General features: G+C 37.8%; 1 protein-coding gene across 1 annotated transcript; it reads left to right on the top strand.

Annotated features, from left to right (window-relative positions):
* Window positions 1-4,321: 4,321 nt before the first annotated feature.
* LOC142357671 (carnitine O-palmitoyltransferase 1, liver isoform-like) lies at window positions 4,322-24,877 on the top strand. The gene is made up of 10 exons (XM_075409225.1): window positions 4,322-4,785; window positions 4,854-4,971; window positions 5,173-5,290; window positions 5,651-5,901; window positions 6,298-6,451; window positions 6,840-7,063; window positions 7,504-7,790; window positions 8,058-8,252; window positions 8,576-9,084; window positions 23,931-24,877. The coding sequence occupies exons 1-10, from the start codon at window positions 4,629-4,631 to the stop codon at window positions 24,222-24,224; spliced, it is 2,307 nt and encodes a 768-aa protein (XP_075265340.1). The 5' UTR covers window positions 4,322-4,628; the 3' UTR covers window positions 24,225-24,877.
* The last annotated feature ends 2,004 nt before the right edge of the window (window positions 24,878-26,881 follow it).

The following is a 26,881-nucleotide window of genomic DNA, read 5'->3' as shown; positions in this document are numbered from 1 at the left end:
AAACCAGCCGATATGTTACCACTAGAATTTCGGAACATGAAAAGAAGGGTTCCCCTGTGGCACAACACCTCGTTGAATGTTGTTGTACAGCGCATAACATTGATGCATTTCGCAGGGTTGAAACACTAATGGTAGTTGAAGCGATCTATTGAAGCGATGTTATTTTAACTGTAATTAATGTCAAGTTTTGTTGTTTTTTTGAACTCATTCCATAGATTTTTGACACATCGAGTCAATGACATGTATATATACTTAAACGTAGACAAGTATATATACTTAAACGTACTTAAACGTAAATAGTTTTCTTCGATTGTGAATCAGTGAACCTGACGATGAACGCAATCTTCGAAAACTTTCGTTCCTTCGTTTGTTGCGTAGTGTATCTGGGGATCCCGAATTGACCGACTACACTTTTCGCCGAGAAGGGCTTTCTGTTTAACATTTTTTTTATCTTTTCGGTTGGTGAACCCCCCCCCCAGTACCTTATGCACCCTCACTTACAGAGTACGTGCCAGTACATAGTAATTCATTGTAAAAATATGGCACTTGCGCCTGGTTGTTTAAATAATATGGGGGGGGGGCTCAAACAGAAAAGATCCCACTTTTTACTATGTAATGGCACGTGCTCTGGCACTTCAGATCCATAACTTTCTATGAGGAAGGGGCGGGCAAACAGAAAAGATCTGGTTTTTGTATTAGCCTCAAGTGATACAATACTCGGGTAATTTAGTTTATATCAAGGGCAATGAAAGTAACCCTACGTCTCCCTTGTGCTCTTTCGCTATGAGTTATTGCTGTGGAGATGTCCATTAGTTTGGAAATCTTGTACAAATAAGCATAATAGACGGTTTTTCTTTGTATGAAACAATTCACAGGTTAAATTTAGCTGAAAATAATTTGCTATTCCAAAGGTTAATATATGATTGTGGGTGTATTAGGGTGCAATTGGTATCAGCTATCATTGTTGGGTATACCTGTAGGAATTTTCACAGTCCACCCTGAATCTGAATTGGTTTCAAAGCTTGTTTCGTTTAGAGTCCATCGGGCATTCGATCAAGGAAGTAAGAAATTAACAGTTTGATATTTATCTTTTCTGTGATATGATGTTTGAATTCAGTTTTATGCAATCTGCAGGTTTATCATGACTCAACGTACTATAATCTTTATCCAAGAGTCCAATTAATGATATGTTGTTTTATTTGAGTTCATAGTGTCATGTTCTTTAAGTAATAGGAGTTTGTGTACAAAATGTTGAACTTTGAGCCGAAAAGACATGCGGTTTCAACGTACCAACTTACTGCTTCTGTTAACTCGTCGTTGAGCCAATTGCGTTTTAATTGAGAACCACGCCAGCTACGCTTGAATTCAATTTATTCTCTTAGCTTATAATTCTATTATTTCAATTTAGAGAACAAGAAGTTCAAACCGTCATCGTAAGATCAGAGCTTTAGGAAATAAGTAACTGTATAGTTTTCAGATTGATAGGGGGTGTAAAATTTATCACAAATTACCCACTTTTCTTGACATCTGCTGTTTTAACGTATTCTAATAAAAGTTGAGATACCAAAAAATAATCAATTTGACTATTGTTTTTATTTAGTACGAAGTGATTAGTTTAAATATATATAGTGATACATAAAAATATAATTATAATATATATATATATATAATCTATATAAAAATAAACACATATACCATAAAATTATATATATGTATATATATATATATATATATATATATTTATATATATATATATATATATATATATTTATATATATAAATTTATTATTAAACATAAAAATTTATATGTATATATATATGCATATGTATATATATATATATATATATATATATATATATATATGTATATATAAATATATATATATATATATATATATATATATATATATATATATAAATATATATAAAAATATTTATATAACCAATCACATATATGTAAATTTATATATATATATATATATATATATATATAATATATATATATATATATATATATATATATAAATATATATGTGTGTGTAAATATATATATTTATATATATATTTATATATATATATATATATATATATATATATATATATATACAGCATCTGCTGTTTTAACGTATTCTAATAAAAGTTGAGATACCAAAAATAATCAATTTGACTATTGTTTTTATTTAGTACGAAGTGATTAGTTTCTACTTTTTAATTACGAAGTTTTACGACAAACTTTCTTTTATCAGAGGTCTCGCTCTTCTTATGGTGATGATGATCGGCCACAGCCATCAGTTCTACTGTGTTCTGATCTGGTAAATTACCTGGCTTTTAAAGCTTTGTAGACTCTGTATTAAACGTAACCAATGTTGTCTTTAGTTCCTAAATAAATGTTCTTTTTGAAGAGGTCTTTGAAGAGGTCTAGGAAACAAATTTTTGTTCCCTTTTTCTGTTTTCAGGAACACATTGATTTTCTGAGTGTTATTTCTCCAACTATAACTACATTGCGGGTAATTTTCTCTTCCAGTGGGGTTTGCCGAACATTAGGTCAAGCATATTCTTCTTTTCATAATGGCAGCAGCTTTTTTAATTGTTCTGTCTTTGTTTCGGTTTTGTTTACTTGGCAATATTTTGTTAGCACCAAGAGGAGATGCAACCATTGATTGGCAGCAACAAGAGGAGATGCAACCATTGATCTTTTGATGTGGCTCGTGGGAAAAATCTGCAGATCTGTTCTAAAAATCAGTATCAAATTCAGCGGTATTCCAGTATTTTTATTGATGTGTTGGATAAAACATTCAAAAACGAAAAGGTTACGGCAAACCCATCACAAATGAACAAAATCTCAAATCAATTAGAAGTCTCAACAAAATTGAGCTTAAACCGATGTTCTTTGTTTAATACAGAGGAAACTTTACTCGAACTTTTTCTAGTAGACAAAGTATTGTGTGATTTTGAAATCGATTTCATAGCGAGAAAGTTTTCAACTTGATTGATCACCCTGAAATCATCTTTTGATAAAAACTTGAAATCGCATGTGGCATATTAAGATACATGTAATGGATGCAAATCAATCTGTGTTGCCCAAACCAGCCGATATGTTACCACTAGAATTTCGGAACATGAAAAGAAGGGTTCCCCTGTGGCACAACACCTCGTTGAATGTTGTTGTACAGCGCATAACATTGATGCATTTCGCAGGGTTGAAACACTAATGGTAGTTGAAGCGATCTATTGAAGCGATGTTATTTTAACTGTAATTAATGTCAAGTTTTTTTGTTTTTTTGAACTCATTCCATAGATTTTTGACACATCGAGTCAATGACATGTATATATACTTAAACGTAGACAAGTATATATACTTAAACGTACTTAAACGTAAATAGTTTTCTTCGATTGTGAATCAGTGAACCTGACGATGAACGCAATCTTCGAAAACTTTCGTTCCTTCGTTTGTTGCGTAGTGTATCTGGGGATCCCGAATTGACCGACTACACTTTTCGCCGAGAAGGGCTTTCTGTTTAACATTTTTTTTATCTTTTCGGTTGGTGAACCCCCCCCCCCCCCCCAGTACCTTATGCACCCTCACAGAGCACGTGCCAGTACATAGTAATTCATTGTAAAAATATGGCACTTGCGCCTGGTTGTTTAAATAATATGGGGGGGGGGCTCAAACAGAAAAGATCCCACTTTTTACTATGTAATGGCACGTGCTCTGGCACTTCAGATCCATAACTTTCTATGAGGAAGGGGCGGGCAAACAGAAAAGATCTGGTTTTTGTATTAGCCTCAAGTGATACAATACTCGGGTAATTTAGTTTATATCAAGGGCAATGAAAGTAACCCTACGTCTCCCTTGTGCTCTTTCGCTATGAGTTATTGCTGTGGAGATGTCCATTAGTTTGGAAATCTTGTACAAATAAGCATAATAGACGGTTTTTCTTTGTATGAAACAATTCACAGGTTAAATTTAGCTGAAAATAATTTGCTATTCCAAAGGTTAATATATGATTGTGGGTGTATTAGGGTGCAATTGGTATCAGCTATCATTGTTGGGTATACCTGTAGGAATTTTCACAGTCCACCCCTGAATCTGAATTGGTTTCAAAGCTTGTTTCGTTTAGAGTCCATCGGGCATTCGATCAAGGAAGTAAGAAATTAACAGTTTGATATTTATCTTTTCTGTGATATGATGTTTGAATTCAGTTTTATGCAATCTGCAGGTTTATCATGACTCAACGTACTATAATCTTTATCCAAGAGTCCAATTAATGATATGTTGTTTTATTTGAGTTCATAGTGTCATGTTCTTTAAGTAATAGGAGTTTGTGTACAAAATGTTGAACTTTGAGCCGAAAAGACATGCGGTTTCAACGTACCAACTTACTGCTTCTGTTAACTCGTCGTTGAGCCAATTGCGTTTTAATTGAGAATCACGCCAGCTACGCTTGAATTCAATTTATTCTCTTAGCTTATAATTCTATTATTTCAATTTAGAGAACAAGAAGTTCAAACCGTCATCGTAAGATCAGAGCTTTAGGAAATAAGTAACTGTATAGTTTTCAGATTGATAGGGGGTGTAAAATTTATCACAAATTACCCACTTTTCTTGACAACAAAAGTTCCTGAGCATGGCGGAAGCGCAGCCAGCCGTCGCTTTCCAGTTCATTGTCACCCCTGAGGGGTGGAACCTGAAAGTTGACAACCATGCCCTCACAGCTGTGTTCATGTCAGGATTACGGTCTTGGCAGAAATCACTGACATGGCTTCAGCGACGTTTTGTCACAGGTATTTTGATCTCAAAATGACATCAAATTTAAAAAAATTGTTAAGCATTTAGCTTGTACGTTTTGCAGGTGTGTATCCTGCTACATGGGCTAGCTGGATTGCAGTCTTTTTCATAATTCTGGCTCTGCAATTTGCGGACCTGCCTCCTACGTATCACATCAATAGAGCAGTCTCATCGTACTTCAGGTTAATGATTGAAACTTTGTCGCTTTGTGGATAAAATTAGTCCGAACTCACAAAAGACTATGATTTTCTATTTGCAGTTATGGATTGATGTCCCACCATGCATTGACTTGCACAATTTTTCACCAATAATATTTTCTTTCGTTAAAGCATAAAACTTTTAAAAGCAAATTTTTAAGATTGAAGTAGCCCTTTGCCTTTCAGCTCTACATTGAATCCTCCGCTGGATTTCTACCTGGCCAGTTCTATATGCGCAAGCATACTATGGCTGACCTTTGTGCTAGTCTCTCGATGGGGCCTGTGGCTCTTACTGCAATATCAGGTACTTCTTTTTGCTCTTGTATTAAAAGGCGAGGACCCTTTGAATGATTTGAATCCTTTTAATTTTCGTTGGAGCCCTTCGATACATTAGGTACGACTGATTAGGTGCGCTTAGTACTCTTCAAAATGTAATTTTTTTTTAAAGTTCGTCGTTAAAATTATGCAAAATTTTACATAATGTTTAGTAGCAGTTGCGAGGAAGAGTTGTTTGTGTACAGCGGAAATATATGCAATTTTAACACGAGCTCTATGATTTTGAGCTCATTCGTTTTCAAATGTTGCAACTTTTTAAGGAGCAGTTAGCTGTTTGCTTTATCAAAAGAAGAAATGCTAGGCTTTCTGAAATTCGGGTCTATTTCAGGGCTTCATGTTCGAGGCACCAGGTCGCGGAGCATCACTTCCTACAAAATTATGGGCAATAATTCTTCGTCTCTGGGCGGGTTCCGACTATATGCTCTACTCATTTCAACATGCACTGCCCAAACTGCCGTTGCCTTCGCTTAAGGAGACGCTGCGACGTCATTTGAGAACAATGAAGCCTCTGTGCGATGACGAAAAGTTTGCGAATTGGGAGAGGTTGTCGAAGGAGTTCGAAAGGGGCATTGGTCGAAGGTAATCTCAATATTAGTTTTGTGCCCCGAAATGAAAGTTATTTTGCTTCAAATGAATTTGTACTCTATATACTTGTAAGGTAGATTCTACCTGCTTTTTCTTGGATTTGACTGTAGTTTTGTGATCGGGGGAATTCGACATCAGGAAAAAATACTTTGCAATCGTTGTAAGTTTTATGGGAACAAATGAAGCTTGGCTATTAGTCCAAAATGTAATCCCGCTGATGAAAGTAAAACTAACAAAGCTCATTTAATCTGTCTCACTAACCATTGAGGTACGTTTTATTCATCCTGGCAAAATGCACTCTCTTGATGATATTGTGAGTCGAGGAATGGTTTCATGAAATTCGCATAGCTTTTTGATTTCATCGTTACTTATGTTGTGTATGTTTTCTAGACTGCACCTGTATCTAAAGATCAAGAGCTGGTGGTCTTCGAACTGGGTGACTGATTGGTGGGAAGACTACGTCTACCTTGCCAATAGACAGCCTCTTGGCTTCTCTTCTAGCTTCTACGGCCTGGACAATCTGCTCTACCCCATGGAGGGAAAAGTGGGTTATCCTTAATTTGTTCAAATTGCTTGCGGCAGCCTTTTTTTAAAACTTTCATTGATGTGACATTTAATTATCATATTTAACTAATGTCATATCAATGAAAGCAAATGTTCTCACAGATCTTCTCTGTATGATTTTGTATAACTACATAAAAATCTTCCAACTTGTTCTCAATTGATGACTGTTGAAACAGTAGACAACAAGGCAGCAATGTTTAAAGTGTTCTCAAACGAAATTGCTGCAGTTATTAGTTAGTGATGAAAAATAAGGCCCTCAGATTTTCAAACATTAGAAAGCCAAGAAAAACAAGATAAAAAGTTGCAATACTTCAAACATACACATCGCTTGATTCGTAGTTTGATGAGATATCATTTATTGATTTAAGGTGAAACCAGCTGCACGCGCGGCTAACGTAGTGCATGCAATGCTCCAATTCCGCCGTCTGATTGAGCACGAGACATTGCCTCCTCTGTTGATGAGAGACACTAGACCTCTTTGCAGTGCACAGTACTTAAGGGCATTCAACACCACCAGGGTCCCCAGGAAGGATAAGGACAAGTTGAGACACATTAACCACACAACCCATATTGCAGTCAACTGCTGGGGAAAGTAAGTTGAACTGTCCCGTGTTGTGTTCCCCCTTTTCAGCCCCCCTCGCACCGTTCATTTTCCAATTATGGCATATCCGCCCTTTATTTCTACTTAATACTATATCGCCGTTCATTCCTCCATTATTGTATATTCACTGCAATGGGGTCGATGATTATGGGTGTAATAAGAGAGTTGAGGTGTTTGGGAGGTTTCTCAACATAGGTGCGCTAATGTTTCAAACGCTTGCTTGGCAACCGCGATATCTCGAAATGAGTTCTAGGCTCAACATAAAAGCGAAGCGGCATATGAATGCTGTAAGTTTGTACTGTTCTTAGTTTATTGCGATCAGTGATTAGACGAAATAGACTGAATGTTACATAATGGAAAAATATTGAACCTCAGATCTGGTTTTTGGCAGATCTTGATGATATTGAGTCCAACAAATGATACCCTTTAAGGTGGTACAAGATGCAGTGTTACTACATGGGTGACTTGTTGCGTCCTTGTGACCTTGAAAAGCAATTCATGTGCATAATGGAGGACTCCAACTCGTACTCGGTCAACGAATCGGAGGCACGACTGCCGGCAGTGACGAACGTGAACAGAGATCAGTGGGCTGAAGCGAGGAGTGAATTCTTTTCACATGGTGTCAATAGAGATAGCCTGAAGGCGATTGAAGATGCTGCTTTTGTTGTGGGATTTTCAAGCAAGGATTTCGTGTTCAAAGAGGACGAAGTAGGATCAGGTCAGAAATAGTTTCTTGCTAGAAATCCCAAGTTGGCAGTGATGAACACGAATTTACCTAACATTACCGTTGAGATCAAATAATACCTTATAAATTCGAAATGATCAAGACCAGAAAAATATTAACAAAAAAGTCTTTAACTTTTGTAGGAAAATTCCCGGTGAAAAATATCAATGCGTAGGCTTCTAAATTTTAACTTTCCAATTCAATTTACCCGGAAATCATAAAAAGACCAAACAGTTAGTTTTGTATTCTTTATTATTTCAGCGGATGAGTCGGTGCAGCGTGCGTTACATGGCGACGGACACACATACTGGTTCGACAAGAGCATCTCTGTCGTGTTCCATCCCAACAGTCGAGTCACTGCCAATGTAGAGCACTCATGGGCAGACGCACCTGTGTCCAGCCAGGTGTTTGAGTATGCATTCTATCACGAGTTAAGGTCACATGGATACACCCTCGGTTGGTATCTGTTAGCATTCTAGCTTCCATCTGATCTTATCGCCCCAACACCCCAAGCCACGCTCCTTGTTCTATGTTACTGCCATCATTAATTTGAGTTTTAAGTTAGTATACTGCGCTAGGTGGTCCTAAAGAAACTTCCAAAAAATTCAAATAAGATTACAGGAAGTGTGGATGTTTGTTAACATCTAGAGTATATAGAGAACTGAATACACGCATTGAATTTCCGAAATGTATTTGCAGGTTAATTTCAACTTTGGACTCATTGCATTAATTATGGCGTGCTTTTCCTTTAGTCAATTGAGGCTGGATGTGTATTTCAGATGGACATACAATGGGCGAATCCAACATCCCCCTTCCGGCCCCCCTTCGACTTAATTGGGATTTCACACCCAAACTAAAGACATTTGTGGATCACTCTTTCCAGGAAAATGAGAGCGCTTGCAAGGATGTTGATCTGAGACTGCTCTACTTCAAAGACTTCGGAAAAGGTTTCATGAAGAAGGCGCGCTGTAGCCCAGATGGGTTTATCCAATTAGCATTGCAATTAGCGTATTTTCGCGACGTTGGAGCTTTTCACTTGACATACGAGGCGTCTATGACTAGGCTCTACCGAGAAGGCAGAACTGAAACTGTTCGTTCATGCACTATCGAGTCATGTGATTTTGTCCGAGCTATGTGTGAAGATCCGAAAGAGAAGAGCAAAGAGGAACTGAGGAAGTTATTGCAAAAAAGTGTGAGGACTCACCAGGAACTCTACAAAGATTGTATGTCCGGTAGTGGAATTGATCGTCATCTGTTCTGCTTATATGTCTTGGCAAAATACATGAAGGTAAGACTACTTCATTGTTTTGCAAGGTTTTTAGATTTGCTATATAAATAAAAAGGTAACAGGTACAATAGCTAATAAGCTTAATTAGTTGTTAATTGCTCTCAGACAAAGTTTGTAGCAATATATTAATCCTGTAATCTTTTTGAATAATAGCCGCGGTCAGCCTTTCAAACGGTTATTAATAGCCGCCTCAGCTTCTCAGCAGGCTATTATAGCGCTCCTATTTTTTTTACAATTTAAAGAATTTGAATTGTATTGGGGCGCTTTTTTAATAGCCGCGTCAGCAATTCCAGGCGGCTATTATTGCGCTAATAATTTTTTTTACTTCATCGGACTGATTTTTGTTTCGTCTTACCCTGACTTTTTCAATGACTTGCAGTAGTAATTTGTCTGCGTGACCTCATTTCTGCTATTAGGTCGATTGCGTGACTTACCTCACTCAAAAAGATGACTTCTGAACTCACTTATGGATTTTATTTTATGAACATATACTAGTTAAAGATCAATAGGGTGCATCTAAGTGCCAAACTTATATGCCCTAACTCTTGAGTATTAGTCTTGAGTTTTTGATTTCGAAAATCAATTTTGAAAAGCTCTTTTGGGGCTTTTTTCTTTATAGACCGTATGGTTATTATAAAAATGACAACAATTATCTAACCCAAAAAATCTAGTGGTCTACTAAAGAACTTTTGGTCAATCTGCCTATCTTGTTTCTTTAGTTGTTTCAATTCATGGAAGGCCTCAAGCGTCTATCGCCGCTATTTTCCGGCAATCTGCCGGCTATATTTTTAAAGATCAGTTCACACATTTTCATGATTTTTAAAGTCAAATTGGAGTTCTGATTTTGGTCACGCCGAAACAGGAAGTGGGGCGAAAAAGCGAGTGGTTTTGTGGCGTGAATTTTTTTTGCTCTAAATTTAAAATAGAGCGAGGAAACGGTATTTGAACAAAAAATTCGCTCTCTTGCTAGTGGTTTTTTGTTCACATGCGGCAATTTCACTGTGATGTATACTGTTTTTATCGATATTTTGGATCGGATTTTGTTCTAAGTGGTTTTCACCAGCCTTTCCTATTTCATTCTTGGCCTAGTTTTTTGTTTGAACCAAATTTCCCTTTCTCGCTTGTGGTTTTTTGTTCACATCAGCTTTTTGGCATTAATTGTTTTAAAAAAAAATTTTGAAATGTTTTTCACAATTCACTTTTAGTTAGGTTTAGTTTTTTGTTTAGTCAATAAAAATTGTTTGAATTCTACGTCGGGATTTGTCCTATGTTTTTTTACTTCGTCGAAAAAATTTTTCGCTTTACCTTAGTTCACAGCTTATTCAACATTTTGAGTGAAATCTTTTTCATTTCTCTAGGCTGGTTCACTCTTCGCTCTTTCTACTCAAAGTGCTTTTAGACAGCAGTTGCACAGTAAAGCAATACAAAATGAACTGTCAGTATCAAAAACTAAATCAGAAACAGAAACGGGATAAACGCATAAAGCTCAGTCTTAGATGCCCTTTGCTAGTTACCATCTCTAATGCTTATTGGTATTGATACTAGCTCCTGTATCGTCTCCTTATGAAATAGGAGTATGTTCAACTACAAAATGACATCATAATAGCTCGAATTTAAAAACTGTTTTCCTACAAAAATCTTTTTTTTTTCATTACCTTTCTGAATCCCAATCGTCGTTATGGGAATCAACAGCGGCTATTTTCCGGCAATCTGCGGGGTATGTTTATTTAGGCGCTCTCTTTTTTAATAACCGCACAGCGATAGATGGAGTTATTATTGGCCTTCTCTTGGTTTTTCATTTTGTCAAATTTTTTACCATATGACGTCACAACCACTTCAAATCTGCTTTTTGTTCATGCAATTTCATTTGAAGTGCGTGCGTGACGTAATTTTTTGCTCTTAGTGGAGGGAGTTTTTTTGTTCATTAGCGTGATTAAATTGTTGGACACGTGACTTACCTCGCTCTCAAAAATGACTTCTCACTTACTTTCAAATTGACTTCTTTAATATAAAAATTAATATCATGTGAGTGTATGTCATTCTGATTGAAGGTTAGTTGACAGGAGCTATTAGAAGCAGCAATAAATTAAGATGTTCTTAATCAAAATATAACATTTCAGCATTTAATAAAAAGATTCTTAGATCACGTTTTTCGTTTTACATAAGTCACGATTTTCACGTTTGACTTCTGACTTACCTCACTCACTGTTTCAACTGAATGGATTCTAAATTTTTTCACGCCTTGAATTACGCAATTTAGTGAATACGGTCAATGTCGAAAGGTAAAAAAGTCAAAAGAAACTGGATATACCGATAAAGCGGGTCTTTCCCATTATAGCCCCCCCCCCCCAGAAAATTATAGCCCCCCCCCCCCCCAAAAATCAAGTTATAGCATACAATTAAATTCATCATTTATGCTTACAATTGTTGGTTACAAGTTTTTCTTTTGTTCCAGTATCGAATACTGGAATTTTCCAATCGCCGTCATTATTTCATGGAACGGGTGCAGATTTTTTCGAGAAACATGCTTTCTGAACAGGAACTCCGCAAGATACGAATCAACAAGATACGAAGTCAACTAAAATGAATTATAATGGGCAAGCCCATGTCATCATCCGGCGGCTTGCCTACAATGATTTCTGATTTTGTGTTAAAGAAGTGGTTATTAATTTCAGTGGCTCTTCTACATCGATTTCCGATTTTGTGTTAAAGAGGTGGTTATGAATTTTCATCTGGGGGGGGGGGGTATAGGTTACATGCCCACTAAGCTGGGGGGGGTCTATAATGGGAAAGACCCGATAAAGCCCGGTCATTAAGTCAAAGTGCATTAGGTTATCAAAGTTCATTACAGCCACTGCTAGCTGATATTAGTATTAAGCTTAATACCCTTCAGTTTAGAAGCTGAAGTAAGTATAAGTTAAGAACCTAACTGAATCTTCTCACTCCAACACCTTGTGCAGAATTCAATTTTTGAAACTTAGGAAAAATTTTTGTCAATTTCTATCTTTTTTTCTGTTTCAATCACGATGTCCTTCTAGCGCGTCAACGGTGGCTATTTTCTGGCAATCTACCGGCTATGTTGCGATTTTTTGCTCGACTGATTTTTTGTCCGGCCCATTTGACTTTTCATACTCAAAAAATAGGATGAACAGGTAGCGCCAATAGGGCATCAAGTTCTCTTAGAGCCGTTCAGCTCACTAGTATCCAAGTATACAATTCACAGAAACTGTATTGGAGAAGTATTCTCATGGTGTGAAGGGCGGTTCTTAGAATTTGACACTCTTCACCCCTCTCCTACATCAACCCCCCCCCCACTCCAACCCCTTGTACAGCCAAAGCCCCCCACCCCACCGGTGTACACCCCCTCCCATCCCCGCTGCCATTAGATTGCTTAACTTATTTCTATATTAAGTTCTCCAATTTTATTGGACTTTTTCTAATTATTTTGAGAAATTTAAATTGGTTCGGAAAATTTAATTCAAAGATGTTTTTTCCTTTTTTTCGTTTTCTATTTGCAATGATCAAATTTTTCTGGAAAAACGATGCGGTGTTTGATAAATTTTGGTGGGTACCAGATTTTGTTGTGTATCCGTTTTAAATAGCTCTCAAGAAGTTTTAAGCCATTATTGTAAACGTGTTTAATTGTTTTTACTCTTTCATGCGATTTCGAATGAGTTGTGTGCAGGTCTTCTTTTCTCATTCTCATTGGCGCAATTTTTTTGGTTCATTCGTGAGATTGTTTTTGGTCGGACGTTACATACCTCATTATGAAATTTTAGTTTTACTTGCTTTAGTTGAAGGAAATAAAGTTCACTTAAATTGAAGATGTCACTCTAATTGAAGAGTATTTGAGATAGCAATTAGAAACAAGATGTATAAACATATAAATTACTCAACGATATAATGACTTTTGATGTTACTCGCTATGGCTGATTTTTGTTCAGTTGTGTAAACACACGCAAAATTTCCCGCTTAAATTTCACTCGCTTTGTTTAGCTACTAATTTTTCTTGATTCACAAGCCATTCAATTCAAATTTTAATTCAATCCTTTATTTACATAGTTAACAGCTATCGCGAACGTACATCAGCCATTTAACGAAGACGAGCTCAGATTGTCCCTCTCCGAAGCTACTGAATGCTTCAAAATTCAACAGCAACTAGACGAATTCTTTTTGGAAACAGTTCAGGATGATCAGTACGATACAGAATTCGATCTGGTTCAAGACAAGCACACAATAGTCTGCAAGAAGCTATTTCAAATGGGAAAAGCCATAGACAAATTTGAGCTGGAAAAGGTGGACGAAAACGTGACTATGAATACGTCTTCCGGAGATGAGATGCAACACAGTACCAGCCGCATGTTACAAAGCTACCACAGATACAGCTACCCAAATTCGATGGCAAGTTCACTGACTGGATGGCCTTTATCGATCAATTCGATACAGCCGTGCACCTCAACACGAAATTGTCAAACAGCCAGCGACTTGTCTATCTGAAAAGTTGCTTATCAGGTCCCCCTGAAAAACTAATAAAAAGCCTATCAGCAACTGACAGCAACTACGAGACTGCAAGAAATCTACTCGAGCAGCGATACAAAAATGATCGCATAATTCTACGCACATTGCAGGCTAGGGCTGTTGATTTCAAGCCTGTGAGAGGAGACAGCAAGCACCAACTCCGTCTGCTACACAGTACTTTCAACGAAGTAACTCAGTCGATTCACTCACTTGGCCGACGAGTTGATAACGACATGTGGCACTATCTTCTTTTCACAAAATTGGATGTCGACTCTCAGAAAGCATGGGAACTCAAAAATGAAGGCACTGAATGCCTTAAATTTGACGAACTGATGACCTTTCTTGACAACAGAATAAGATCGATGGAAATGCTAAACGATCCCATTCCCCCCCCCCCAAACAACTGCACGTCACTGGACGGGATGAGCGAGTGTCGTGACTCAATGCAAGGAATGCCATGCTCCGTGGGCTCTCTCAAAAGTCAAGGACCTTTCAGCGAAAGATAAGCAGTCTGCAATAGCCGCCAGTAAGTCAAAATTGCTTGAGATTCAATCACGAAAGTGACCAATGTTCGTCACAATCTAGATGCAAGACATGTCAGTGAAAGCATCATACATTTTTACATGAGGCTTTCAATGCTACACCAGGCACACATGCTTGTAATTTGACTCAAAAATCTTCCGAATTGACTATCTTACCAACTGCTCGTGTTCAAGTAATTGGTAGAAACAAACAAATACACAATCTAAGAGCATTGTTAGACACAGGAGCCCATATCAATGCAGTTTCACTTACTTTCAAATTGACTTCTTTAATATAAAAATTAATATCATGTGAGTGTATGTCATTCTGATTGAAGGTTAGTTGACAGGAGCTATTAGAAGCAGCAATAAATTAAGATGTTCTTAATCAAAATATAACATTTCAGCATTTAATAAAAAGATTCTTAGATCACGTTTTTCGTTTTACATAAGTCACGATTTTCACGTTTGACTTCTGACTTACCTCACTCACTGTTTCAACTGAATGGATTCTAAATTTTTTCACGCCTTGAATTACGCAATTTAGTGAATACGGTCAATGTCGAAAGGTAAAAAAGTCAAAAGAAACTGGATATACCGATAAAGCGGGTCTTTCCCATTATAGCCCCCCTCCCCCCCCCCCAGAAAATTATAGCCCCCCCCCCCCAAAAAAATCAAGTTATAGCATACAATTAAATTCATCATTTATGCTTACAATTGTTGGTTACAAGTTTTTCTTTTGTTCCAGTATCGAATACTGGAATTTTCCAATCGCCGTCATTATTTCATGGAACGGGTGCAGATTTTTTCGAGAAACATGCTTTCTGAACAGGAACTCCGCAAGATACGAATCAACAAGATACGAAGTCAACTAAAATGAATTATAATGGGCAAGCCCATGTCATCATCCGGCGGCTTGCCTACAATGATTTCTGATTTTGTGTTAAAGAAGTGGTTATTAATTTCAGTGGCTCTTCTACATCGATTTCCGATTTTGTGTTAAAGAGGTGGTTATGAATTTTCATCTGGGGGGGGGGTATAGGTTACATGCCCACTAAGCTGGGGGGGGGTCTATAATGGGAAAGACCCGATAAAGCCCGGTCATTAAGTCAAAGTGCATTAGGTTATCAAAGTTCATTACAGCCACTGCTAGCTGATATTAGTATTAAGCTTAATACCCTTCAGTTTAGAAGCTGAAGTAAGTATAAGTTAAGAACCTAACTGAATCTTCTCACTCCAACACCTTGTGCAGAATTCAATTTTTGAAACTTAGGAAAAATTTTTGTCAATTTCTATCTTTTTTTCTGTTTCAATCACGATGTCCTTCTAGCGCGTCAACGGTGGCTATTTTCTGGCAATCTACCGGCTATGTTGCGATTTTTTGCTCGACTGATTTTTTGTCCGGCCCATTTGACTTTTCATACTCAAAAAATAGGATGAACAGGTAGCGCCAATAGGGCATCAAGTTCTCTTAGAGCCGTTCAGCTCACTAGTATCCAAGTATACAATTCACAGAAACTGTATTGGAGAAGTATTCTCATGGTGTGAAGGGCGGTTCTTAGAATTTGACACTCTTCACCCCTCTCCTACATCAACCCCCCCCCCCCCCCCACTCCAACCCCTTGTACAGCCAAAGCCCCCCACCCCACCGGTGTACACCCCCTCCCATCCCCGCTGCCATTAGATTGCTTAACTTATTTCTATATTAAGTTCTCCAATTTTATTGGACTTTTTCTAATTATTTTGAGAAATTTAAATTGGTTCGGAAAATTTAATTCAAAGATGTTTTTTCCTTTTTTTCGTTTTCTATTTGCAATGATCAAATTTTTCTGGAAAAACGATGCGGTGTTTGATAAATTTTGGTGGGTACCAGATTTTGTTGTGTATCCGTTTTAAATAGCTCTCAAGAAGTTTTAAGCCATTATTGTAAACGTGTTTAATTGTTTTTACTCTTTCATGCGATTTCGAATGAGTTGTGTGCAGGTCTTCTTTTCTCATTCTCATTGGCGCAATTTTTTTGGTTCATTCGTGAGATTGTTTTTGGTCGGACGTTACATACCTCATTATGAAATTTTAGTTTTACTTGCTTTAGTTGAAGGAAATAAAGTTCACTTAAATTGAAGATGTCACTCTAATTGAAGAGTATTTGAGATAGCAATTAGAAACAAGATGTATAAACATATAAATTACTCAACGATATAATGACTTTTGATGTTACTCGCTATGGCTGATTTTTGTTCAGTTGTGTAAACACACGCAAAATTTCCCGCTTAAATTTCACTCGCTTTGTTTAGCTACTAATTTTTCTTGATTCACAAGCCATTCAATTCAAATTTTAATTCAATCCTTTATTTACATAGTTAACAGCTATCGCGAACGTACATCAGCCATTTAACGAAGACGAGCTCAGATTGTCCCTCTCCGAAGCTACTGAATGCTTCAAAATTCAACAGCAACTAGACGAATTCTTTTTGGAAACAGTTCAGGATGATCAGTACGATACAGAATTCGATCTGGTTCAAGACAAGCACACAATAGTCTGCAAGAAGCTATTTCAAATGGGAAAAGCCATAGACAAATTTGAGCTGGAAAAGGTGGACGAAAACGTGACTATGAATACGTCTTCCGGAGATGAGATGCAACACAGTACCAGCCGCATGTTACAAAGCTACCACAGATACAGCTACCCAAATTCGATGGCAAGTTCACTGACTGGATGGCCTTTATCGATCAATTCGATACAGCCGTGCACCTCAACACGAAATTGTCAAACAGCCAGCGACTTGTCTATCTGAAAAGTTGCTTATCAGGTCCCCCTGAAAAACTAATAAAAAGCCTATCAGCAACTGACAGCAACTACGAGACTGCAAGAAATCTACTCGAGCAGCGATACAAAAATGATCGCATAATTCTACGCACATTGCAGGCTAGGGCTGTTGATTTCAAGCCTGTGAGAGGAGACAGCAAGCACCAACTCCGTCTGCTACACAGTACTTTCAACGAAGTAACTCAGTCGATTCACTCACTTGGCCGACGAGTTGATAACGACATGTGGCACTATCTTCTTTTCACAAAATTGGATGTCGACTCTCAGAAAGCATGGGAACTCAAAAATGAAGGCACTGAATGCCTTAAATTTGACGAACTGATGACCTTTCTTGACAACAGAATAAGATCGATGGAAATGCTAAACGATCCCATTCCCCCCCCCCCAAACAACTGCACGTCACTGGACGGGATGAGCGAGTGTCGTGACTCAATGCAAGGAATGCCATGCTCCGTGGGCTCTCTCAAAAGTCAAGGACCTTTCAGCGAAAGATAAGCAGTCTGCAATAGCCGCCAGTAAGTCAAAATTGCTTGAGATTCAATCACGAAAGTGACCAATGTTCGTCACAATCTAGATGCAAGACATGTCAGTGAAAGCATCATACATTTTTACATGAGGCTTTCAATGCTACACCAGGCACACATGCTTGTAATTTGACTCAAAAATCTTCCGAATTGACTATCTTACCAACTGCTCGTGTTCAAGTAATTGGTAGAAACAAACAAATACACAATCTAAGAGCATTGTTAGACACAGGAGCCCATATCAATGCAGTTTCACTTACTTTCAAATTGACTTCTTTAATATAAAAATTAATATCATGTGAGTGTATGTCATTCTGATTGAAGGTTAGTTGACAGGAGCTATTAGAAGCAGCAATAAATTAAGATGTTCTTAATCAAAATATAACATTTCAGCATTTAATAAAAAGATTCTTAGATCACGTTTTTCGTTTTACATAAGTCACGATTTTCACGTTTGACTTCTGACTTACCTCACTCACTGTTTCAACTGAATGGATTCTAAATTTTTTCACGCCTTGAATTACGCAATTTAGTGAATACGGTCAATGTCGAAAGGTAAAAAAGTCAAAAGAAACTGGATATACCGATAAAGCGGGTCTTTCCCATTATAGCCCCCCCCCCCCAGAAAATTATAGCCCCCCCCCAAAAAATCAAGTTATAGCATACAATTAAATTCATCATTTATGCTTACAATTGTTGGTTACAAGTTTTTCTTTTGTTCCAGTATCGAATACTGGAATTTTCCAATCGCCGTCATTATTTCATGGAACGGGTGCAGATTTTTTCGAGAAACATGCTTTCTGAACAGGAACTCCGCAAGATACGAATCAACAAGATACGAAGTCAACTAAAATGAATTATAATGGGCAAGCCCATGTCACCATCCGGCGGCTTGCCTACAATGATTTCTGATTTTGTGTTAAAGAAGTGGTTATTAATTTCAGTGGCTCTTCTACATCGATTTCCGATTTTGTGTTAAAGAGGTGGTTATGAATTTTCATCTGGGGGGGGGGCTATAGGTTACATGCCCACTAAGCTGGGGGGGGGGGGGGTCTATAATGGGAAAGACCCGATAAAGCCCGGTCATTAAGTCAAAGTGCATTAGGTTATCAAAGTTCATTACAGCCACTGCTAGCTGATATTAGTATTAAGCTTAATACCCTTCAGTTTAGAAGCTGAAGTAAGTATAAGTTAAGAACCTAACTGAATCTTCTCACTCCAACACCTTGTGCAGAATTCAATTTTTGAAACTTAGGAAAAATTTTTGTCAATTTCTATCTTTTTTTCTGTTTCAATCACGATGTCCTTCTAGCGCGTCAACGGTGGCTATTTTCTGGCAATCTACCGGCTATGTTGCGATTTTTTGCTCGACTGATTTTTTGTCCGGCCCATTTGACTTTTCATACTCAAAAAATGGGATGAACAGGTAGCGCCAATAGGGCATCAAGTTCTCTTAGAGCCGTTCAGCTCACTAGTATCCAAGTATACAATTCACAGAAACTGTATTGGAGAAGTATTCTCATGGTGTGAAGGGCGGTTCTTAGAATTTGACACTCTTCACCCCTCTCCTACATCAACCCCCCCCCCCCCACTCCAACCCCTTGTACAGCCAAAGCCCCCCACCCCACCGGTGTACACCCCCTCCCATCCCCGCTGCCATTAGATTGCTTAACTTATTTCTATATTAAGTTCTCCAATTTTATTGGACTTTTTCTAATTATTTAGAGAAATTTAAATTGGTTCGGAAAATTTAATACAAAGATTTTTTTTCCTTTTTTTCGTTTTCTATTTGCAATGATCAAATTTTTCTGGAAAAACGATGCGGTGTTTGATAAATTTTGGTGGGTACCAGATTTTGTTGTGTATCCGTTTTAAATAGCTCTCAAGAAGTTTTAAGCCATTATTGTAAACGTGTTTAATTGTTTTTACTCTTTCATGCGATTTCGAATGAGTTGTGTGCAGGTCTTCTTTTCTCATTCTCATTGGCGCAATTTTTTTTATTCATTCGTGAGATTGTTTTTGGTCGGACGTTACATACCTCATTATGAAATTTTAGTTTTACTTGCTTTAGTTGAAGGAAATAAAGTTCACTTAAATTGAAGATGTCACTCTAATTGAAGAGTATTTGAGATAGCAATTAGAAACAAGATGTATAAACATATAAATTACTCAACGATATAATGACTTTTGATGTTAGTCGCTATGGCTGATTTTTGTTCAGTTGTGTAAACACACGCAAAATTTCCCGCTTAAATTTCACTCGCTTTGTTTAGCTACTAATTTCTCTTGATTCACAAGCCATTCAATTCAAATTTTAATTCAATCCTTTATTTACATAGTTAACAGCTATCGCGAACGTACATCAGCCATTTAACGAAGACGAGCTCAGATTGTCCCTCTCCGAAGCTACTGAATGCTTCAAAATTCAACAGCAACTAGACGAATTCTTTTTGGAAACAGTTCAGGATGATCAGTACGATACAGAATTCGATCTGGTTCAAGACAAGCACACAATAGTCTGCAAGAAGCTATTTCAAATGGGAAAAGCCATAGACAAATTTGAGCTGGAAAAGGTGGACGAAAACGTGACTATGAATACGTCTTCCGGAGATGAGATGCAACACAGTACCAGCCGCATGTTACAAAGCTACCACAGATACAGCTACTCAAATTCGATGGCAAGTTCACTGACTGGATGGCCTTTATCGATCAATTCGATACAGCCGTGCACCTCAACACGAAATTGTCAAACAGCCAGCGACTTGTCTATCTGAAAAGTTGCTTATCAGGTCCCCCTGAAAAACTGATAAAAAGCCTATCAGCAACTGACAGCAACTACGAGACTGCAAGAAATCTACTCGAGCAGCGATACAAAAATGATCGCATAATTCTACGCACATTGCAAGCTAGGGCTGTTGATTTCAAGCCTGTGAGAGGAGACAGCAAGCACCAACTCCGTCTGCTACACAGTACTTTCAACGAAGTAACTCAGTCGATTCACTCACTTGGCCGACGAGTTGATAACGACATGTGGCACTATCTTCTTTTCACAAAATTGGATGTCGACTCTCAGAAAGCATGGGAACTCAAAAATGAAGGCATTGAATGCCTTAAATTTGACGAACTGATGACCTTTCTTGACAACAGAATAAGATCGATGGAAATGCTAAACGATCCCATTCCCCCCAAACAACTGCACGTCACTGGACGGGATGAGCGAGTGTCGTGACTCAATGCAAGGAATGCCATGCTCCGTGGGCTCTCTCAAAATTCAAGGACCTTTCAGCGAAAGATAAGCAGTCTGCAATAGCCGCCAGTAAGTCAAAATTGCTTGAGATTCAATCACGAAAGTGACCAATGTTCGTCACAATCTAGATGCAAGACATGTCAGTGAAAGCATCATACATTTTTACATGAGGCTTTCAATGCTACACCAGGCACACATGCTTGTAATTTGACTCAAAAATCTTCCGAAATGACTATCTTACCAACTGCTCGTGTTCAAGTAATTGGTAGAAACAAACAAATACACAATCTAAGAGCATTGTTAGACACAGGAGCCCATATCAATGCAGTTTCAGCGAAAGCCTGCAAGACACTGGAATTAGAACCAAAACCTTCCAATGAAAGAATCATAGGGGTCAATCAGAAAGACTCAATGCTGGTTGACGGTTCTCTCAAACTTGAAATTATTTGCAAAACAGGGGAAAATGTTACTCTCAACTGCGTAGTGCTGAAGACAATCAAAGCCAGTGAAAATCCAAATCAGCCCCTTTCAGAGACTGACTTCGCAGACTTGATCAATTACAGTTTGGCTGATGATCAATTTTGGCAACCAGGCGAAATAGACGTACTACTCGGTATTTCTGCATACACACAGATAATAAAAAGGACGAATACTGAAACAAGGTTCCTTATGCCCCACAGAAACTACGCTATGCTGGACAGCTTCAGGATTAGCTAATCTAGAATCAGCAAATAAACCTAATGTAAAGTAGAATGCAATATGCCTCCTTGACAACGAAATCAAGTCCTTTGCCAAATTTTGGGAAATCGAAGATGTTCCAGCACTTCCTTCAGCCATGTTCACTACCAAAGAATTGGCTTGCATTAATCACAATGACACGACAACAAAATATGGCCAAAATGGAAGGCCTCAAGTTCGACTACCAATTGACCAACATGAAGCCATTTTTGATACAGACAGTCAGGAATGGTTGCCCGACATTGGAGAATCATCTCGAAAAGCCTTCAGACAATTTTTGGGTAGCGAAAACAAGCTTTCACGAAACGCGGATGCCCAAACTCAATACACAGAACTCTTTCAAAAAGATGATTGAGACAGGACATTTAGAACCAGTGCCTGAAAGCGACCATAATCTGCCACCCGAGAAACACTTTGTGATGCCAAATCACGCAGTATGGAAATCAAGCTCTACGACTACAAAATGCAGAGCAGTTTTCAACGCATCAGCAAAAAGAACGAACGGAAAAAGTCTCAAAGATTGCCTCCTGGTTGGTCCAAAAGAGCAGCCCGACCTTTTTGAGATACTGATTCAATTTCGTCTCCATCGCATTGCTTTATCAGGTGATATCACAAAAATGTACCGCCAAATCGAACTAAACGAAAAGGACCGTAACTTTCATCAGATGTATTGGCGAATTAGTCAAAAGCAACCAATAAAGAAGTACCGTATGACACGAGTCATATACGGCGTTTCTTCTAGTTCATACCACGCCATCAGGGCATTACGTGATACAGCAAAAGATGCTCCATCAATTCATTGCAAAAATTCTTTACTCAACTCATTTTATGTTGATGACCTTCTTGGTGCCGGTGACAAACAAGAGCAAGTCATTGGCCTGTTCAAAGACATAAGAACTACTCTAGAACTCATTGGGATGTCTATTCGCAAGTGGGCAAGCAACACACATGAGGTTATTGAAGCCATTTCCCGGAGCTACAAGAAAACAAAGATCTTTTCATCGGTGAACGTGACCACACCATCAAATCCTTGGTCTCAACTGGCAGCCCAAAACAGACACGTTCTTCTTCAATAGACCCCAAAGTCAGTGCAGCGTCATTACTATGAGTCTGCCCGAACACGAAGAAACAGTTATTGAGTGTTCATCAGTCGAACTTAACGAGATTCAAAAATCGGATTTTCAACAATTAGTGGTCAACCATGACTGTAAAAAACTAAAGGAAATCCATTTAATGGACTCCCACGCTTCTGGCGGCAATGTATAAACATATAAATTACTTAACGCATGTAATGACTTTTGATGTTACTCGCTATGGCTGATTTTTGTTCAATTGTGTAAACACACGCAAAATTTGCCGCTTAAAATTCACGCGCTTTGTTCAGCTACTAATTTCTCTTGATTCACAAGCCATTCAATTCAATATTTAGTTCAATCCTTTTTTACATAGTAAACAGCTATCGCGAACGTACACAAGACAAGTTGTACAGTTTCTCAGCTATAAGTAAAAAAATAAAAATGGAAGGAAGGTCTCTTTAGTCTTATTTTCCGTTATTTTTTAGACTAAGTCTATCGAACTTATTTTCTGGCAATCTGCCAGCTCTGGTGAATAATTCGCGGCTATCTTCCGACTTTGTTTGATTTGTCTTTCTTATAACTGATCCTCCTTTTGAATATTGAATTTATTGACGATTTGTTTGGTTTCATTTGAAGCCCATTTATGGCCTGTATAAACTCTAAATACTCTTCGGTTTTAAAGTATGATAGGCCTTGAGTTATCTTATATGATATTGTTATTACTACCAAGTAGTAACTTGGCCGTACGCAACTTAAACAAAAGATAAGAACGACATTCTTTATGGCGTTACACACCCGTCAAATAGTTGAATTGCTTGACCGATAGTGGTGCAAAATGTAGCCTTGCTTTTGAATGAAACAGTGCAGCGATCTTTGTCAATGGAAATTATTTGCAAATATATCAACATTCCTATTGTGAATGCGATGAGCAAACTAATTCATCTACTAATTTACTGAAATGTTCGGCTAATGCATAAACAGTTATATATCGTCATCGACTGTCATAACGCACATCATATGTGCCATGTGAGCTGGTTTCTTAAATCTCATCAGAAGTTGAACAACTATTTTCATTTTACAAATCTCAATGAGATAAAGCAGGGGCAGTTTTCACCAGGGTGCTATTAAATAAAAACATCTCTTGGGGGTATTTAGTTGTTGTTTCTTGTGTGTATGCATTGAAGCTGCCTATCATGTTTTTTGTACCCGCGGATAAATCTTGATTGGGATTGTTCTTAAAGTTCTTAAACTAAAGTTTTTTTTAAGTTGAAAGTTCTTGAGTTAGAAAGTTCTTAAGTAATCATAAAAAGGCATTGTCCTCTGTCAGCTAGTCATAATTTTAACTTCGAAATATGACGAATTACTAAATGCTGATTATTGAACTCCATCTTGCAGGTGAATTCGGAGTTCCTAGAAGAGGTCATTTCTGAGAAGTGGCGTCTCTCCACCAGTCAAACTGCAGTTCATCAGATGTTGCAACATTCAGTAGATTGGAGACAACTACACTGCGGGGGTGGATTTAACACCGTAGACAGCGATGGCTATGGGATATCCTACATCATAGCCGGCGAGAATGCAATGTTTTTCCACATTTCCAGTAAATTCAGCTCGCCCAAAACTGACAGTGTTCGATTTAGAAACAATGTACAGAAAGCGTTGTGTGATATGAAAGAATTATTCACTGCCTGAATGGACCTTTAAAAGTTATCGCAAGTGATGACAGCAAGGAGTTGGCGATAACCTTGTACTGAAACTTAGTTTTGCTATTTCCTGAACAATAAAACTGAATTATTACCCACATTAATGAACGTTTTGTATTAAACTGATTGATAGTATGGAGCTAATATTAAAGTTTTTTGCCTTAATTATTACAACGCTAGAACCACTTTCTGACTCCTTGGCAAAAAGTTTTAAAACAGTTTTCTATTTCAATAATTGGCACCATTTCAATGGAAGTAAACTATATTTTCTTGTTCAAAGTTTTGGGTGCTAAAAGTTACTCCTGTTAAATGTTTTGTGGATTCGTGCAAATTTTGTGGAGATAAAAAATGCAAAAGTCTAAACTTGATCTTGATTCATGTCAGTGGAGCTCACAGTAATCTTGCAATATATTTGAACCTGATTTATCATTTGAGAAGCTGTTGTTGTTGTTGGATGTTGGTTTTCTGTCACTAATTTTCTTAAATGCATAAATAATGCCATTCGATTTTAAATTGAAGAGATTACGAAACTCAGGATGGTAACATTTTAATAAAATTATCTTTTCAATGAAATTTGTTTGGAAAAATTACATGACATGATAACCACGTGTAAATATTATGAAGAATAAACATTTATTTTCACCTTTTTTATATAGCAGATTCAAGTGGAAAATTGGTTCAAAAAGTTCAAAAACCGGTTTTTATCAGCTTCATAGAGGAGATTATTTCAAAGCGGGAACACTCCTATTTAAGATCAGCTTTTGCTACGCTAGTTATTTTTAATTTCTCTAAAACGAAGTTTACCAATTATATTAGTCCTGTAGTCTTTTTTATGCGATCTTTTGCATGACCGAGTTTTCGTCAGACCCATTTGACTCTTCGTCCTCAAAACGGGATAAACAGGTACAGCTCAGAGGGTATTAAGTGACTGAGCATCGCTCTCGAGTCGTACGCCTTACTAGTCTCTTAGTATGCGATGCACCAAAACTGTTTTGAAGAGAAAATTTAGTGTTAAGAGGGCGGTTCTGGCCTCCGGCATCTGGAGATGTGTTACACCAACCCCCCTCGGCCAGCCCTACCCCCCCCCCCCCCTCCATTAGCAATATTTTAGAAAAATAGAATTGTTTTTAACACCAGTCATTAACACTAAGTAGAGCTTTCTGTGCATCTGGCTGCTTGACCGCATAGTTGTACACAATTCAGTAACTGCTCTGAGGGACTGGGAGCAACAGTTACGAATTCAATTATAAGTTAGCAGACTCCACACGTTTTACGCATATGAACTACAGATACCTTTTCTCGGTGTCGAGTTTATTAACCAACTCAGTCGCAAACGTAAGTGCAGTTAAAAATGGTAACTTAGAACACATAAAAACATAGAATTGTGCTCTTAACTTATATTCGAGTTGAAATTTTTCAAGTAATTTGTTAAATTCGGTCAGGTAGAAAGTTATAGGGAAGTAAAGCACTACTGATAATTGACAAGTTGAAAAATCATTTAGAAATTGTATGACTTTGGAATAAAGCTAACTTTTTTTACTCAAATTTATTCCAGTAAGACTTGTAAATCACCGTACGTTTATATCTTTGGTGCACTTGCGGGTTTTTGAAAAATCATATAAAATTATATGAATTATGTTGACAATTCTCTTAGAAATTATCAGCAAATAGGCCCATGGACCTTGACACTTCCCCGCTCATATTAGACTGTACACATTAGGGAGGTTTACCTGAGGTGTTCTTGCATTCGCAGCACAGCACCGTTTGAGGGCTCTGGCTGTAATTGATGAACCTTTGAAACGCAGTGGACACAATATCTCACCTTTTCCAGTGATGAAATCAACTAATGGTCTTGTCGCTTAAACCGTTTTGAAGAGACAATTTTGTAGTGTTAAGAGGGCGGTTCTTAATCTCAATGTAAGCGTCAGCCCCCCGTCGCCCACCCAGCGTCAACCCTCCGCCATCTGGCGACTTGTAACCCCCCCCCCCGTCCAGCCCAACCCCCCCCCCGTCCAGCCCAACCCCCCCCCCCCCCCCCCCCCTCGTGCAGCCCTACCCCCCCCCTCGTCCAGCCCCTAAGCCCCCATTAGCAAAATTTTATTAACATAGAATTGTTTTTAACATTAGTCATTAAGACTAAGTAGAGCTTTCTGTGCATCTGGCTGCTTGACGGCATAGTTGTACACAATTCAGTAACTGCTCTGAGGGACTGGGAGCAACAGTTACGAATTCAATTATAAGTTAGCAGACTCCACACGTTTTACGCATATGAACTACAGATACCTTTTCTCGGTGTCGAGTTTATTAACCAACTCAGTCGCAAACGTAAGTGCAGTTAAAAATGGTAACTTAGAACACATAAAAACATAGAATTGTGCTCTTAACTTATATTCGAGTTGAAATTTTCAAGTAATTTGTTAAATTCGGTCAGGTAGAAAGTTATAGGGAAGTAAAGCACTACTGATAATTGACAAGTTGAAAAATCATTAGAAATTGTATGACTTTGGAATAAAGCTAACTTTTTTTACTCAAATTTATTCCAGTAAGACTTGTAAATCACCGTACGTTTATATCTTTGGTGCACTTGCGGGTTTTTGAAAAATCATATAAAATTATATGAAATTATGTTGACAATTCTCTTAGAAA

The sequence above is a fragment of the Convolutriloba macropyga genome, unplaced genomic scaffold (genome assembly GCF_964194025.1).
Source record: "Convolutriloba macropyga unplaced genomic scaffold, txConMacr16.3 SCAFFOLD_3569, whole genome shotgun sequence".
Taxonomy (NCBI): domain Eukaryota; kingdom Metazoa; phylum Xenacoelomorpha; order Acoela; family Convolutidae; genus Convolutriloba; species Convolutriloba macropyga.
Note: the sequence above shows the minus strand (reverse complement) of the source record. Positions and strands in the feature narration are given on the sequence as shown.